The sequence below is a fragment of the Medicago sativa genome, chromosome 7 (assembly GCF_051527215.1).
Source record: "Medicago sativa cultivar Bolivia chromosome 7, Bolivia_mono, whole genome shotgun sequence".
Lineage (NCBI taxonomy): Eukaryota > Viridiplantae > Streptophyta > Magnoliopsida > Fabales > Fabaceae > Medicago > Medicago sativa.
Window position 1 is genome coordinate 37,069,726 of NC_140755.1, and position 15,391 is coordinate 37,085,116.

At 36.7% G+C, this 15,391-nt stretch overlaps 1 protein-coding gene across 1 annotated transcript; it reads left to right on the plus strand.

Annotated features, from left to right (window-relative positions):
• The first annotated feature begins 1,134 nt into the window (after positions 1–1,134).
• Positions 1,135–3,788, plus strand: LOC146906023 (uncharacterized). The gene has a single exon (XM_085726968.1). It carries the CDS (start codon positions 1,337–1,339, stop codon positions 3,005–3,007), a length of 1,671 nt encoding a protein of 556 aa, XP_085583094.1. The 5' UTR covers positions 1,135–1,336; the 3' UTR covers positions 3,008–3,788.
• The last annotated feature ends 11,603 nt before the right edge of the window (positions 3,789–15,391 follow it).

Consider the following 15,391-nt stretch of genomic DNA (forward strand, 5'->3'; position numbering starts at 1 on the left):
TTTAAAGTTGATTGACTATGGAAAACGGAAAACTTGTTTTATATTCTCAAATGATTTAAAGAACTCAGTGAATTTCTTTTTTAAGATAGCCCTGATTGTAGCATTTCAAAGTTTCAACAAATCATTTATAATTAATACAATTAAAGTATGTGTTTAATTTTTGAAAGAACAAAATAGGATTTTTTTTATGCTTATTTAAAGGTTATTTAGAGGTACTTTCTAACAATTTTTTATGTCGTATTCACGCGGAAGTCACGATCCCTTGCTATAAGCATACACAACAACTAATAACAATCACTTGAACTATTTTATTTCTCCCAAGTCTTTGGAATCAAATGTCGTGAAACAAAGAAAAAAAAGATAGCCTATTTAGAAAGTTTGTACCAAATTAATTTCATTCAAAATATTACAATGTTTATTTCAAATATTACAATGCGATCACTTATTTAGAAAGTTTATACCAAATTAATTACATTCAAAATATTGTTGATCCTTAGAGATATTTGTCTTAATTAAAAAAATAATAATGTCTCGAATTTTCATAATTTATAAACATAAAATATAAACTCCTTAATTATTTGGTCAAAGGTTTATTTCATGGCACTACAAAAAAAAAAGTTTTATTTCATGGCATTCTTAAATTTTTCTCGAAAAAAGAGTTTTCTCTTTACTTTTTTTTGAAAATGACTAAATGAGTTGTAACTATATAAATCAATTAATATTTTTTTATTATTTTTATTAATTACCATTTACATTACAACATATATGGTGTTGTGATGGATAAATTAAATATGTCAATTAAGATTATTACTTCCCTCAACAAAAAAAATAAAATCATAACAAATTAAATACTAAAATTTGTAAGCAATAAACGAATATACAATTTACCGAAGAAAAGAGGACATGAGATTGTTGGTTTGGAATTGAAACTTGGGTGTTGCCATTTGATAGTGTGTGTGCATGATGTTTATTTTTTATTTTGACTAAACCGACTTTAAAAAATGGAGAAAATGATAAACTCCACTATAAACTAATTGTAGTAAAAAGCATTAAAATGATGATTAATTTATTAACTAATTTCATCAAACGCGTTTTCTCCCTCTGCTAGGGTTTCTGCGCGAGGTTCTTCTTCTCCCATGCTTCAGAATCGATCCTGTCTTGTTTCTTCCCCTTGAATTAGTGCAATCGTGTTAATGCAATTGTGTTACAAAGATTGAACCACACTTAATTCATCCCTAGAAACTGGCACCATCGATCTGCTTCTCCTTCTTACCTTTTTCATCAATTCTGCTATTTTCTGTCTTCACGTACTGACTGTTTTCACAAGGTTTCTGCCATGCCTTTCGATTGGCAGGCAGAGCACTCATTGCCTGCAACTACTACAGCCACAGCTGCACCTTCTCCCATGGTATCTGCAGCGGCAGTTTCAGCTCCTACTCCACCACCGCGTTCCTTTGCTCAAGCTTTGGTGGCATCGCACAACAATGTTCAGAAGACCGTAATGCCGCAACCTACTATTCGTGGTGATACACTCTCCATTCGGATTTCTCAGCCGGTATATGAAAAGGGGGTCAACTTTTGTAATAGGAATCTCCGTGGCAGATTGGTTCTTAACAAAGGCGACAAACCCTATGCATCAAAGGAAATTGAGGAAAAACTTAAGAGACAGTGGAAAACGGTTGCTCCATGGACGTTACTTTCCCTTGGTAGGGGTTATTATGAATTTTTTTTCTCCAGTGAATCTGATATGAAAGTTGTTTGGGCGTTGGGAACGGTAAATTTGAAGCCGGGGTTGCTACGTTTATTTGAATGGACCGTTGATTTTGATATGCACAATCAGAGAAACACCCATGCCCAAGTATGGATCCGATTGATGGCGCTGCCACAAGAATATTGGATGGAGCAGACTCTCCGTGAAATTGCGAGTGCGGTTGGCACGCCGCTTGTTCTTGACAATGCAACACTGAAAAGACTCTTTGGACATTATGCCCGTATACTTGTAGACATTGACTTTTCCAAGAGGATCTTTCATGAAATTCTTGTGGAAAGGGAAGGTGCTTCTTATCCTGTAGAAGTTGTTTATGAACGAATGCCGAATTTTTGCTCGCATTGTCAGACACTTGGACATGATGTTACTAACTGCCGTTGGTTGTACCCAAGGAAGGATGTCATGTCTAAGGAGAAAGTTGCAAAGGGGAAGACGCAGATTCCAGTCACCAAGCCTAAGTGGGTGCCTTCTAAAGAGAATCCATCTGGTGTAGGTTCATCCAAAGCTTTCGAAGCACCTACTGCTCCTGCTGTGCCTCAAAAAGCTATGTCTGCTGCTGAGGTGCCCACACCTGCGGCTCCAACACCAACACAGACAGCCCCCAGCGTGTCTGATGAGATTCCTCAAAGTACTTTGCCTTCGCACCCTGTGTTAGAGTTAGTTTCCCTTGATGATGTGCACGTTGACGTGCTTTCGGATGATGTGGCACAAGTTCATTCGGAACCACGGGAGGAGTTGGAGATTCCCCGGGTTCAGGAAGTACAAGTACCACACCCATCCTTGGATGCCCAGGTTTCTGAGCATTCTTCACCGGTTGACTTGGAGGCCTCCGCTTCTGCTAGGGAGATTTCTCCACCTCAACTTGCTATTGTTGTTGCGCACGATGACGTGCAAACCGGTCCCCCAGTTGGCCCCCTTGTTGTCAGATCCATTCCGGATGACACTGCTACTTTTTTAGAGATGGAGAGAATGGTCCAAAGTTACACGGTTGAGAATCAGGGGACTGATGCAAATGCAGACCGCGTTTTGACTCTTGAACCGCATAGCAATCCAAATGTTCAACATGATTTGGACCTTTGGCTGCGTTTTCGTGAATATGACAAAGCCAATGCGGAGTTGCCTTTCACCCCGGTTCTTTCAAAGAAACAAAAACAGCAAGTTAAGAAACAACTTCAGATTGGTAAGCCACCGCCGTATAAGACCCGTTCTAAGGGAGGTTCGAATTCTGATTCTCAATGAATTTTCTATATTGGAACGTTCGCGGTTTTGGTAATTCTGATACTAAAATTGCGTTAAATAATTTTTATATGTCTCATAAACCTTCTATTATTTTTTTGGCGGAGCCGATGATTACATTTGCACAGGTTCCATCTTGGTATTGGCACAGTATTGGTGTTACTAAATATTGTACAAATGTTAGAGATAATTTGATGCCGAATCTTTGGGCACTTTGGGGCTCTGAGGTCATTGCTTCTGTTATTTTTGTGTCGTCTCAGTGTATTGCTTTGGAGCTTACTTTGCAGCAATCTTCTGTCTATATAGCGGCAATATATGCTAGCAACTCTCATATTATTCGCCGTCAGTTATGGGCTGACCTCACTCACTTGCAGGGCTGTTTTCAGGGTCCTTGGTTGTTTGTTGGGGATTTTAACGCGGTGCTCGGTGCTCATGAAAAAAGGGGCCGCAATCCTCCTTTGCGGGCTTCTTGTTTGGATTTTGCTCATTGGACTAATGCCAACTTATTGACACACTTACCCACTTCAGGTCCTCTCTATACTTGGAATAATTGTAGATTTGGTACGGAAAATATTGCCCTTCGTTTGGATCGGTGTATTTGCAATGAAGATTGGATTTCTTTTTGGAGGTTGAGTAATTGTAGTGCTCTGGCTCGTCATCAGTCAGATCACCACCCTCTTTTATTATCCCTTGATGTTAATGTTGTCCGGCATTCGGTTCCTTTTAAATTTTTTAAGGCGTGGACAGAGCATGAGGAATGTCGTAGTTTGGTTAGTGACAATTGGGGGCGACATGTTAGAGGTACTGGAATGGTTCGACTACAGTTGAAGTTGAACAATTTGAAATCCACTTTCAAGACTTGGAACCGCACGGTGTTTGGAGATGTGGATAGGCAGGTGCGGTTGGCTTTAGAGGAAGTCAATCGTATCCAACTTTTGATTGATTCTGAAGGTTACTCTGATGTTTTATATGCTCAGGATCTTGAGGCACAACAAATTCTCACTAAGGCATTGGCTTATCAGGATATGCTTTGGAGGGAGAAAGCTAGAGACCAGAATTTTATCAAGGGAGACCGTAACACTTCTTATTTCCACAGGATGGCCAAGTTAAGGGCAGCCGCTAAACCTATCACTCTTCTTTATGATGGGGATATAGTTATTACAGAACCTGCTGCAATTGAGGTACATGTGCTCAATTATTTCCAATCTATTTTCAGCGTTGATAATAATTGTGTGCAAAATGATATGGTGGATAGAGCTATTCCTTGTTTGGTTTCGGAGGAGGACAATCATAGTCTCCTTAGGCTTCCTTTACGTGAGGAAATTAAAGGGGCTGTTTTTGATTTGAATGGAGATGGAGCTCCCGGTCCCGATGGATTTGGGGGGCACTTTTATCATACTTTTTGGGACATCATCGAAGTGGATGTTATTCAGTCGGTTCAGGAATTTTTTACCACGGGTGTGCTACCGCCTAATTTTAATTCAAATATGTTGGTCCTTATTCCTAAGATCACTGGGGCGCAGGCCATGGGTGACTTCCGTCCTATAGCCCTTGCAAATTTTCAATTTAAAATTGTTACGAAAATTTTAGCAGACAGGCTTTCTCTTATCACCATGCGTATCATTTCTCCGGAGCAACGGGGTTTTATTCATGATAGAAATATTTCAGAATGTATTCTTATGGCATCAGAGGCGGTTAATATGCTTGACAAAAGACAGTTTGGTGGCAATGTTGCTTTGAAAGTTGATATTAAAAAAGCATTTGACACATTGGATTGGGATTTTTTGGTTGCGGTGCTTCGAAAGTTTGGTTTTTCTCCTATGTTTACCGACTGGATTCTTGCTATATTGCATTCAGCCAGGCTTTCTATTTTAGTGAATGGCAAGGCAGTGGGTTTTTTCTCTTGTTCTCGGGGTGTCAGACAAGGTGACCCTTTATCTCCGCTTCTCTTCTGTATTGCTGAAGAGGTTCTCAGCAGGGCGATTTCCATGGCTTCCAATGCGGGCAAGATTGTGCCTATGTTTTATTGTCGTGGCGCTTCTATTCCGACTCACCTTTTGTATGCGGATGATGTGTTAATTTTTTGTGCAGGTACTAAACAAAATATTAGATGCTTGCTGAATATTTTTAATGACTATTCTGAGGTCTCTGGGCAGCTTATTAATAACAACAAAAGTCGGTTTTATGGGGGAGCTATGACAACCTCTCGTTCTCAGATGATTGCGGGAATGTTGGGGTTTAGTGCTGGTAGCATTCCTTTTTCCTATCTTGGGTGCCCCATTTTTAAAGGGAAACCGAAGGTCATATATTTTCAATCCATTGTTGACAGAATCAAGGTAAAATTTGCAACTTGGAAAGGTACTTTGCTATCTATTATGGGTCGTGTACAGCTGGTCAAGTCCATTATTCATGGTATGTTGGTTTACTCTTTTCACATTTATATGTGGCCAAGACGTCTACTTCATCAATTAGATTCTTGGATAAAAAATTTCATTTGGAGTGGTGACATTTATACTCGTAAAGTGTGCACGGTTTCTTGGAAGGTTATGTGCCGTACATGGGCAGCTGGTGGTCTAGATATTAAACCGACTCGTCTCATTAATGAGTCCTTGATTTTTCTTCTTGCTTGGCAATTCTCAACGGAAGACTCTCAATGGGCAGCGTTGATGCGTCATAGATTCCTCAAGAATGGCAAACCGCTACAACACTATTTTCAATCTTCGGTGTGGACGGGCATTAAGGAACATTTGTCTACTATCTCTTTGAATTCTCTTTGGATTGTCGGGACAGGTAAAAACATTAATCTTTGGACTGATAATTGGCTCGGTATGCGTTTGGTGGACTTGTTACACATTTCTCCAACTCTTCACACAAAATTCCGAGCTTCGGTGGCTGATGTGGTTGTAAATGGAGCGGTCTTTCTTCCAGCAGCAGCACTTGCTGTTCCAGAAGTTGCTAGCCGTGTTGCTAGCATAGTTCTTCCAACCGATCCTTTGTCCGATGAGCTTGTTTGGCTGCACTCGTCCGATGGTAAATTAACTTCGAAACTTGCCTTTAATTTTCTGAATCCGGTATCTGTTTCTTTACCTTGGGCTGCTGCTATATGGAAATCTTGCATTCCCCCTTCTCATTCATTTATTATTTGGCGCATAATGCATGGAAAAATGCCCACGGACGAAAACCTTCGTCGTCGGGGCTGCATCATTGTTTCTATTTGTAGTTTCTGTATGGTTACGGATGAGACGTCTGAACATTTATTTCTACATTGTTCCTTTGCAACTGATATTTGGCTTTGGCTGGGTGGTATTTTACATATTAATTTTAATTTGGCATCCTTTGAGTCTCTGATCAGCTCCATTCCACCAAATTGTTCTTCCCAACTGCGTGACATTTATATGGCAGCATTGGTTCACTCTCTTCATGACATTTGGTTGACTCGGAATTCTTTGCGTTTCACTAATATGACATCTTCGGTGCACTCGACAAAGGCGCGTATCCAGGCGGCGATTAATTTTAGTGGTAATATTTCCACGGGTAAATGCATTGCTTCTGATGCAGACATTCTTGATGCATTCTCAGTTTCTCCTCATAACCGCCGTGTCAGTGATATTTTATCGGTGGTTTGGAAGGCTCCATCGGCCCCATGGATAAAAGTGAATACGGATGGCTCTTTGATTGGTTCTCTTGCGGCTTGTGGTGGATTGTTCCGTGATCACCTTGGTTCCCTTTTAGGTGCTTTTGCTTGTAACATTGGCCACTCTACTGTTTTTTATGCGGAGGTTTATGCTTTCCTTCTTGCTATGGAGTATGCAGGCCAACATGGTTGGAATTATATCTGGTTGGAGAGTGACTCGACGAGTGCTCTGATGGTCTTTACACGCCGTTCTCTTGTCCCGGTTGTTCTTCGTAATCGTTGGTATAACGCCTGCAACCAAGGTATCCAGGTTATCACTTCTCATATCTTTAGGGAGGGTAATTGTTGCGCCGACTCTCTTGCGAACTTGGGTCACTCGATTCAAGGGAAGGTTTGGTTTTCGGTTTTGCCTCAGTCTATGCAAACAGATTTCTTCTTGGACCGGACCGGGTTTCCTCGCTCTAGGCTGCCGTAGACAGATGTTATTTTTATCTGTTGTTTTTCTATTTTTCTTTGTTATTTGTTTCTTCTTTGTTTTTGTTTTGTTTTTTGAGGGTTTTGGCCTAGTCCCCCCTCATGTTTTTTCCCCCTTTTTTTAATAAAATTTTTCTCTGAGTTTGGCGGCATAGGATGGGGGTTCTGCGGGGTGCCAACCTAGTTGGGATGTCGTTGCTTCCCCCTGATGCCTGTCCATTCTCCTGGCTTAGCAAAAAAAAAAATTTCATCAAAATAATACTCATTTGTTCCATTTTTCAGTCTGATTACATATAAATTATAACAAAAAATTATACAATTCTTCTTTGTATAAGAGACATAAAAAGTGACTCATCATAGTAGAAAATTTATCTAGATTCTTTTCTAATAAGAACGACTATTTTTTTTTTTAATCTCAAAGTTTGTCATAATGTCATCTAATTTTTTCATCTAGGCCCTCGTGTGAAGAATATGTTGTCTTGAACTCAACCACCAAATAATCGGTTTCATCTATAAAATAATATCTCAATATTCTTATTTTTTGTACTTGTTCGTGATTTCTTGATTCAAATCACCTGTATACATCAGAACCATAAAATCAAAAAAAAAAAAAATATAGTATTCATTTATGAACCATCCATAAATTTAAACAGAATAATAAAGAAAACAAAAAAGCATAAACAATGTCATAAAAACATAAGGAAGAATAAAATAAGTCACCGGAAAAAAAAATTATAGGAGAAATGAAGATTTTTTATATAGGAGAGACGAAGAAACTATTTTTATGTTGTGAACGTTTGATTCATCAAAATCGCAGCATGAAAGAAATATTACTCTTGAAACATTGACATCAATGAAAAAAATATGAAGAAAAAAGAATAAAAAAACTAAACAATCTTTGTGTGAACATTTGAATCATCAAAATCACAACATAAAGGAAATATAAATCTTGTAGCATTGATATCACAACATAAAAGAAATATAAATCTTGTAGCATTGATATCAAAGTAAAAAAAAAAATGAAGAACAAAGAATAAAAAACTAAACAAAATAGAAAGAAAAAGAAAGAGTGACATAGAAAAAAAAAACGGGGGATAAGAGTTGTGAATTGTGATGTGAAATTATGTCAATCCAAATTTTTAATTTATACACTTGTTTCACACCGTATTTTGGTATAATAACCATTATTTTTTTAACATTCTTAAAAAACAATTGTTCTATATAGGGTATTCATTTACAAAATTATTTGGTCATGAATCAATTTTAATGTCCTTAAATTATTTTAATAGCCATTAAAAGCGTATCATAAAAAAGTGTCCTATTCTAAGTTTTTTTTTTTTTTGAAATCTCCTATGCTAAGTTTGAGGTGATTTTGACATATATATTTAACATAATCATTTAAAAATATCGTAAAATTAGAGGTCATTTTTTTTTCTTCCGATTATGTGTTTTTTTATTATTATTATAATATATGTAATGATCCAAGCTTAAACAATTAAAATTTTGATCAGTGATAATAGTGAACATTTTCTCACTAAATGTTTCATTAAAAATAATAATTCTTATTAATAGTTTGTTTTCATTATTGTTTTCACATTATAGTGACATTTAAGTTTGACCCTTTTTTATAATAATATTACAATATATAAACTTCTTTATTTTCTTAACGAAAATACGACATATGTATTTTTTAAGAACGAAAATACAAAACATAATGAAGTGTATCATTTGGTTTTGTTACTTTTAATTTCAAACACAAAATAATTTAGATATAAATAGATTCGTGTGTATATGTGTGTGAAAAGAAAAAATTCAATTAAAATAATAGTTCATATATATTATATATTTAATATTCCATGAATAGCAACACATGAAATTAGAATAATTTTATAAAACTCAAATAAAAATAAAATTAACAGCATTAAATGTCAAATTCATTGTGAGCAAAAGAAAACATATATATATATATATATATATATATATATATATATATTAATAATATGGCTCGTTTGATATAAGTTATAAAACATTTAAAAAAAACATAAAAAAAAATAATGCATGTTTTTTTGTTTTTTGTTAATAACATGACTACTTGATATAAGTTATAAAATATACAACGACAGTCTTAAATTTAATCGGTTTCTCTCAAAAAAAAAAAGATTAGTTTAAATAGGGTATCAATCGGTCAATGTTACAACAATATTTTTTATTAAAAAAATTATTATTAATTTCTTTTTTAGAGAATTTATATATTGCATTACATTATAATACAAATAATATAACACAATGATATAATATAATTGATACATATGATACCAAAAACGAATTACAAAAATTAATAGTGAAAGTTATAATAATGCAAAGTTATAATAATTCCAAAAATAATGCATAAGAATAAAACAACATTAGAGTGCCACGTGTCGTGATTTGAAAGAAATTCTAAAACATTAAAATGTGGTGACACATGTCAAAAAGAGAAGAGAAGAAAAATGAAATAGGTCCTAAATTTATATAATATAGATTAAATTAATTTTTTTTAGTGTCGCTGGGGTTGAAATCCAGTATCAATTGAGCTAAGCTCACCATGACAAATAATTAAATTAATTAAACAAATTCTAATCTATTTCAGCCCCTAACCCTACCGTTGAATAATAAGTATTCCCTCCGATCACTATTATAAGCAAAAATCAACTTTTCAGGTTCATTCATTGAATGATGTATTTAGTCTATATTATTGATCAAATACATCATTTAATGAATGAACCTAAAAAGTTAATTTTTGCTTATAATAGTGACCGGAGGGGGTAAATGATAAATCTTGCACAAATGCGGAGGAAACACTATTGGTCTAAGAAAACTAGTACTATGACATCTAAACTAATCAAGTGATTAAACTTTAGTTTAACACCAATTATAATAGGATTACAAAGAAAATAAGCAACCATAAAATTGTGGATCTAAACTGATAGAAGCACATGCTGAGGCAATCACACAATCTGGACAGTGAAATTAAGAGCATAAATGGATGTGGGTGCTCTAAGATCACAGTTTCTATGACTAAACTAGAGAATATTATTGTCGCGTCATTTTTCGGAGATCAAGGCTATTTGATTAGCTTTTGACTCACTTTTTATTTCACGACTTTGAAAAAATTTATTTAAATTGGGGGGTCCGGGGGTTGGTTACGTAAAGGGAAGGTATTATCACCCTTTATGTTCGTAGTATTCTACGAGAACCTTTTGATTTTATTTAACTTTTTGTGCTATAAACTTGCTTGCTTTTTTTTAAAAATGAAATTTTGAAATGATTAAAAAGGAAGACCTAATTATCTACATTTTATTGATTTGGAAGGACGAGTGCCCTCTGCCTACGTACCCGTGAGGGATCAAAACCTCGTAGTTCGGGGTTTGAAATTGACGTTTGATTTGTTGTATGTTTTTTATTAATTTTTGAAAAAGTTTAAAAGAAAAAGCCAAGTGGCAAATGAGAATTGGTTTGTATTTTTTATATTGAACGAAAATAAACTCAAAGTAGAATTAAAATTGATTTGAAATTTGATTAAGAAAGAAAATAAAAAGAACGATCACTTGATTGAAAATCAAGGTTTATTATGAAAATATTTTTGTGATTTTTGTTATTTGAATGTTTTTGTTGTTTTGGAATAATAAATGAAAATTAAACTAACGGAGCAATAAAAATAAAAGCGCGTGGATTTTTGTAGTGACGTTGGGTCACCACAAAATCCCTAATCTAATTTTTTTTTTGCATTTCTGGATATATATAAAGCGGTAAAGAAATAAAAGACACACACACACACACACACTTTTTCTCATTTATATTTTACATTGGACCTAAATACATTCTAATTGCTGGAAAATAAATGACAATAATTAAAATGCTAAATAGAAATAAAAATATGCTAAAAAAGAAATAAAATGCAAGAAAATAAAAGAAAATAAAAGGAAAGGACAAACGAAGGGACAAAATTACCGAAGGGACTTTTCCAAAGGGACAGAAAAAGAGGGAGAAGAAAAGAATAGCTCGTCAACACAAGCTAAATGAGGGAGAAGAGAGAAAAGTTCTTTGACAACTCAAGAGAACTTTTGGTGTGTGAAATTGTGAGGAATGAGAGCTATATTTATAGGTGAGGAGGTTGATGAAAATGGAAAAATGGTTTAATGGATTTTGATGGTGATTTGAATGGTGTTTAATGGTGAATTTTAAAAGAGGAATGTTAAAGTTGACACTTGACTTGAAATTTTTTTTTGGACCTTGGACATTTTATTTTTGGACCTATTGACACTTTGTTTTTTTTTTTTTTTGACTTGGACAATAAAATAAAAGTGACCAAAATAAAATATGAAAAATGACTAATTAAAAGATAAAATAAAAATTAGAAATAAAAATTAAAATTTATAAAATTAAATAAAAGATGAAAATTAAAGAGTAAATAACAAATAATAAAAAACTAAAGAAAACTAAAAATATAAAAATATAAAGAGAGAAGAGGGCCTGACTTGAAACCAAACATTAGATATTTTAAAATACCTCTCTGCCAAATTTTTCACTAAAAAGTCAGAGACTAATCAGGGTCAAACGGCGCATGAATGTGGGACCTTAGGTCAAAAATTGGGGTATAACAGATGCCCCTATTTAAGTTTCTTCGTCTCGAGATTTGAAGATGGAATCTTTGAGTTGACGGGACGAAGAGACTTAAATACAAAAGTACACCAATTTTGGACCTAAGATGCTGTGAAATGCTCATGATGCAAGTATGAATGCAGGATGGCAAAGACAATTTGACTGGGAGTAGAAACAACAAACGGGATACCCAAATTCGTTAAAGGAAGGGATCCGACTCCGCTGGAGAATTGCAGCTTCACGGGGGAAGAGATTGTCTGCTATCGTATCAGTTTGGAACGATAGCTTAATGAAGACAAACCCTTTTTAGCGACATCACTTGAACATATAAACTGGGGATGACACTGGAGAGAGAAAAAAATGTGATTTCAAACTGAAATTTGGCGAAAGGTAAACTCAAGTGGTCCGTTGTTTAGGACTGACAGCTTAAAATAAGACAAAAAGGAAATTCAAGCGGTCCGTTGTTTAGGACTAGCAGCCTGAAATAAGACAAAATGTAGACTCAAGCGGTCCGTTGTTTAGGACTGGCAGCTTGGAACAAGACTAAAAGGAAACTCAAGCGGTCCGTTGTTTTGGACTGGCGGCTTGAAACAAGATTAGAAGGCAAACTCAAGCGGTCCGTTGTTTAGGACTAACAGCTTGAAACAAGGTAAATGTTTGCGAGAATCCACCCGGCTTTTGATAAACATTCGCGAGAATCCACTCGGCTTTTGATAAACATTTGCAAGAATCCACTCGGCTTTTGATAAACATTTGCGAGAATCCACTCGGCTTTTGCGAGAATCCACTCGGCTTGGTAAACATATGCGAGAATCCACTCGGCTTTTGCGAGAATCCACTCGGCTTTTGATAAAAGTTGGCCAGAATCCACTGGGCTTCATAAGAGTTTTGCGAGAATCCACTCGGCTTTTGATAAACATTTGCGAGAATCCACTCGGCTTTTGATAAAGGTTTGCGAGAATCCACTCGGCTTTTGCGAGAATCCACTCGGCTTGGTAAACATTTGTGAGAATCCACTCGGCTTTGGATAAAGGTTGGCCAGAATCCTCTGGGCTTTGTAAAGGTTTGCGAGAATCCACTCGGCTTTTGATAAAAGTTGGCCAGAATCCACTGGGCTTCATAAGAGTTTTGCGAGAATCCTCTCGGCTTTTGATAAACATTTGCAAGAATCCACTCAGCTTTTGATAAAGGTTTGCGAGAATCCACTCGGCTTGGTAAACATATGCGAGAATCCACTCGGCTTTTGCGAGAATCCACTCGGCTTTTGCAAGGTTGTGCCGGAATCCACCAGGCTTTGTAAAAGATTGCCGGAATCCACCGGGCTTTGTAAGAGTTGGCCGGAATCCACCGGGCTTATAATGAGTGACATCTCTGGACCAGACACACTGGGGATGACACTTTTGATGATAAGAAGGTAAATGTCAGATGTTCATGTGTAGAAACTTGCGGCTTGACGGAATGATAAGTAAAGACCGAACTGAGGAGACAGGACCAAAACAAGATTTTGGTGACTAATGCAATCATGTGTGAATGATGCCGTGTGTATGTTATGTATGCATGAGTGTATGAATGTGTGAAAGTATTAACGTATGAATGTATGATTGTATGAATGCATGAATGTATGAATGTATGGACTGGATTGTGACAGGTGACTTGACAAACAAGACAAAACAGGTAAGATGGGAGGTGGACTGACATCGTAGTACAAACACTCGGCAGACTTCCTTGGGGATGATAGTATTGCGAACAAATCGAGCCGCTGACGGGGCAAAACCTGGCACAAGGTAGCAGCTGATGCTCTTGGGATAAAGCCCATTGTTGACCAAGAGTCTGGAAGAAGTCGCCATTTGTAAATCGACGCAGAGTGTTCTTCCACTGGTATGCTTCAGCAGTCATTTTTTTTTTTGAAAATCCCTACGCCCTTTCGGGTTTTCAGTCCAACAGGAATATATTCCTATTTTGTGCCCCTAATTTTTGCCTGGACCGCCCTTTCGGGTTTTCAGTCCACCGGGACGCTCTCTATTGCCTAAGTCGCCTTTTCAGGTTTTCAACTTAGCGAGCTTTTCATTTTTTGTATTTCTTTTTTGAATTTCTGGATTATGATTGCGTCTTGCTCAAAGCAGAGGTCCTCTCCATAGTGCTTAGCTATGTTTCTCTTCCGGCGTGTAACCGTTCTCGAGGCGGATGCAGATGTACGCTTCACCTACTCACGAGTTCAAAGAGAGTGTGTTTGTTGTTCACACTTTTCAAAAGATGTAAAAAAGTTTTTGTATTTTGAAAATTTTTGCTTCAAGTATTGCCATTAAAAATAGAAGAAATTTTGCAAATAGAATAAATGAGAGTTCCAAATAAATGGGCACAGACTCAAATTTGATGAATTGAGTGGTGGCCTGCCAATGGCGTGGCCCCACAGATCTTTGAAAAATTTGGAAAATGGTAAATATATGGGAAGGTACATTGAACACAATAACCGTTATTCTCCCTAACAACTTTGAATGCCCCTGTTCCGAGTCTTTGATCTGCAGATGCTTCGAATCCGAGGTCTTTTGATAGCTGGATGCCCTAAGTGGATCGTGCCTGACCGGATGCGACCTTGAATTGCCCCTGTTCTGAGTCTTTGATTTGCAGATGCTTCGAATCGGAGGTCTTTTGATAGCTGGATGCCCCAAGTGGATCGTGCCTGACCGAATGCGACCTTGAATTGCCCCTGTTCCGAGTCTTGGATTTGTAGATGCTTAAGTTGGAGGTTCTTTGATAGCAGGTATGCCCCAAGTGGATCTTGCCTGACTGGATGCAGTTACTTTGTCATGATCCTTAATTTTTGCATAGATCGCCCTTTTCGGGTTTCAACCTATCAGGATAATCATCATTTTTTTTTGTCTCTAATTTTTGCCTGGACTGCCCTTTCGGGTTTTCAGTCCACCGAGACGCTCATTTTTGCCTAAGCCGCCTTTTCTGATTTAAGACTTATCGAGCTTTTATTTTTGACAGAGTATTTCTTTACTGCACCAGCATTCATAGAACGTGTGTGTTTGTCACCATCCATAGTTGTAAGAGTCATTGCATGAGCCTTCATAGTTGGGCGTCCACTTGCCCCTGGAGTCTGGTTGAAATGATAGTACCTTTTTGAGCACAAAGTCTCCTTTTTTGAAATTCACGGGGACGAACCTTCTTGTTGGAAGTTTGTTTCAAACCTCTTTTGATATATTAGCACAAGGTCGTCATACGTTTAAATTAGATCAAGCTTTGACTTTAGCAGAACTCCTATTGACGGGACTTCGACCTCCTACGGGAAGCATGACCTCCATGTTGTATGTTAAGGAAATAGGGGGTTGCCCCTGTTGAAATGTGTACTGAAGTACAATGCTCATGAAGTGCAGATGGTAGCACCTTGTGCTAGTCTTTGTAAATGAAAGCCATCTTCTGGACAATCTCCTTGATATTTTTGTTTGCCGCTTTGACGGCTAAGATGCCCCAGTATGCGAGAGATTTCATCAGGAGTCTCTTTGTTCACTTCTTCAGCTTCGGATACAAGGAACTCAAAGTTGGAAGAGAGTACAAGGTTAAAGTGTTCAACGGGTTTATTAATGCATGATTTGATTATTGATGTTGACAAGTAAGTTATGATTATGCAGATA

Bases quoted from the DNA above. Each gene is read 5' to 3' on its own strand.
- LOC146906023 (XM_085726968.1), top strand. From the start codon at position 1,337: ATGCCTTTCGATTGGCAGGCAGAGCACTCATTGCCTGCAACTACTACA.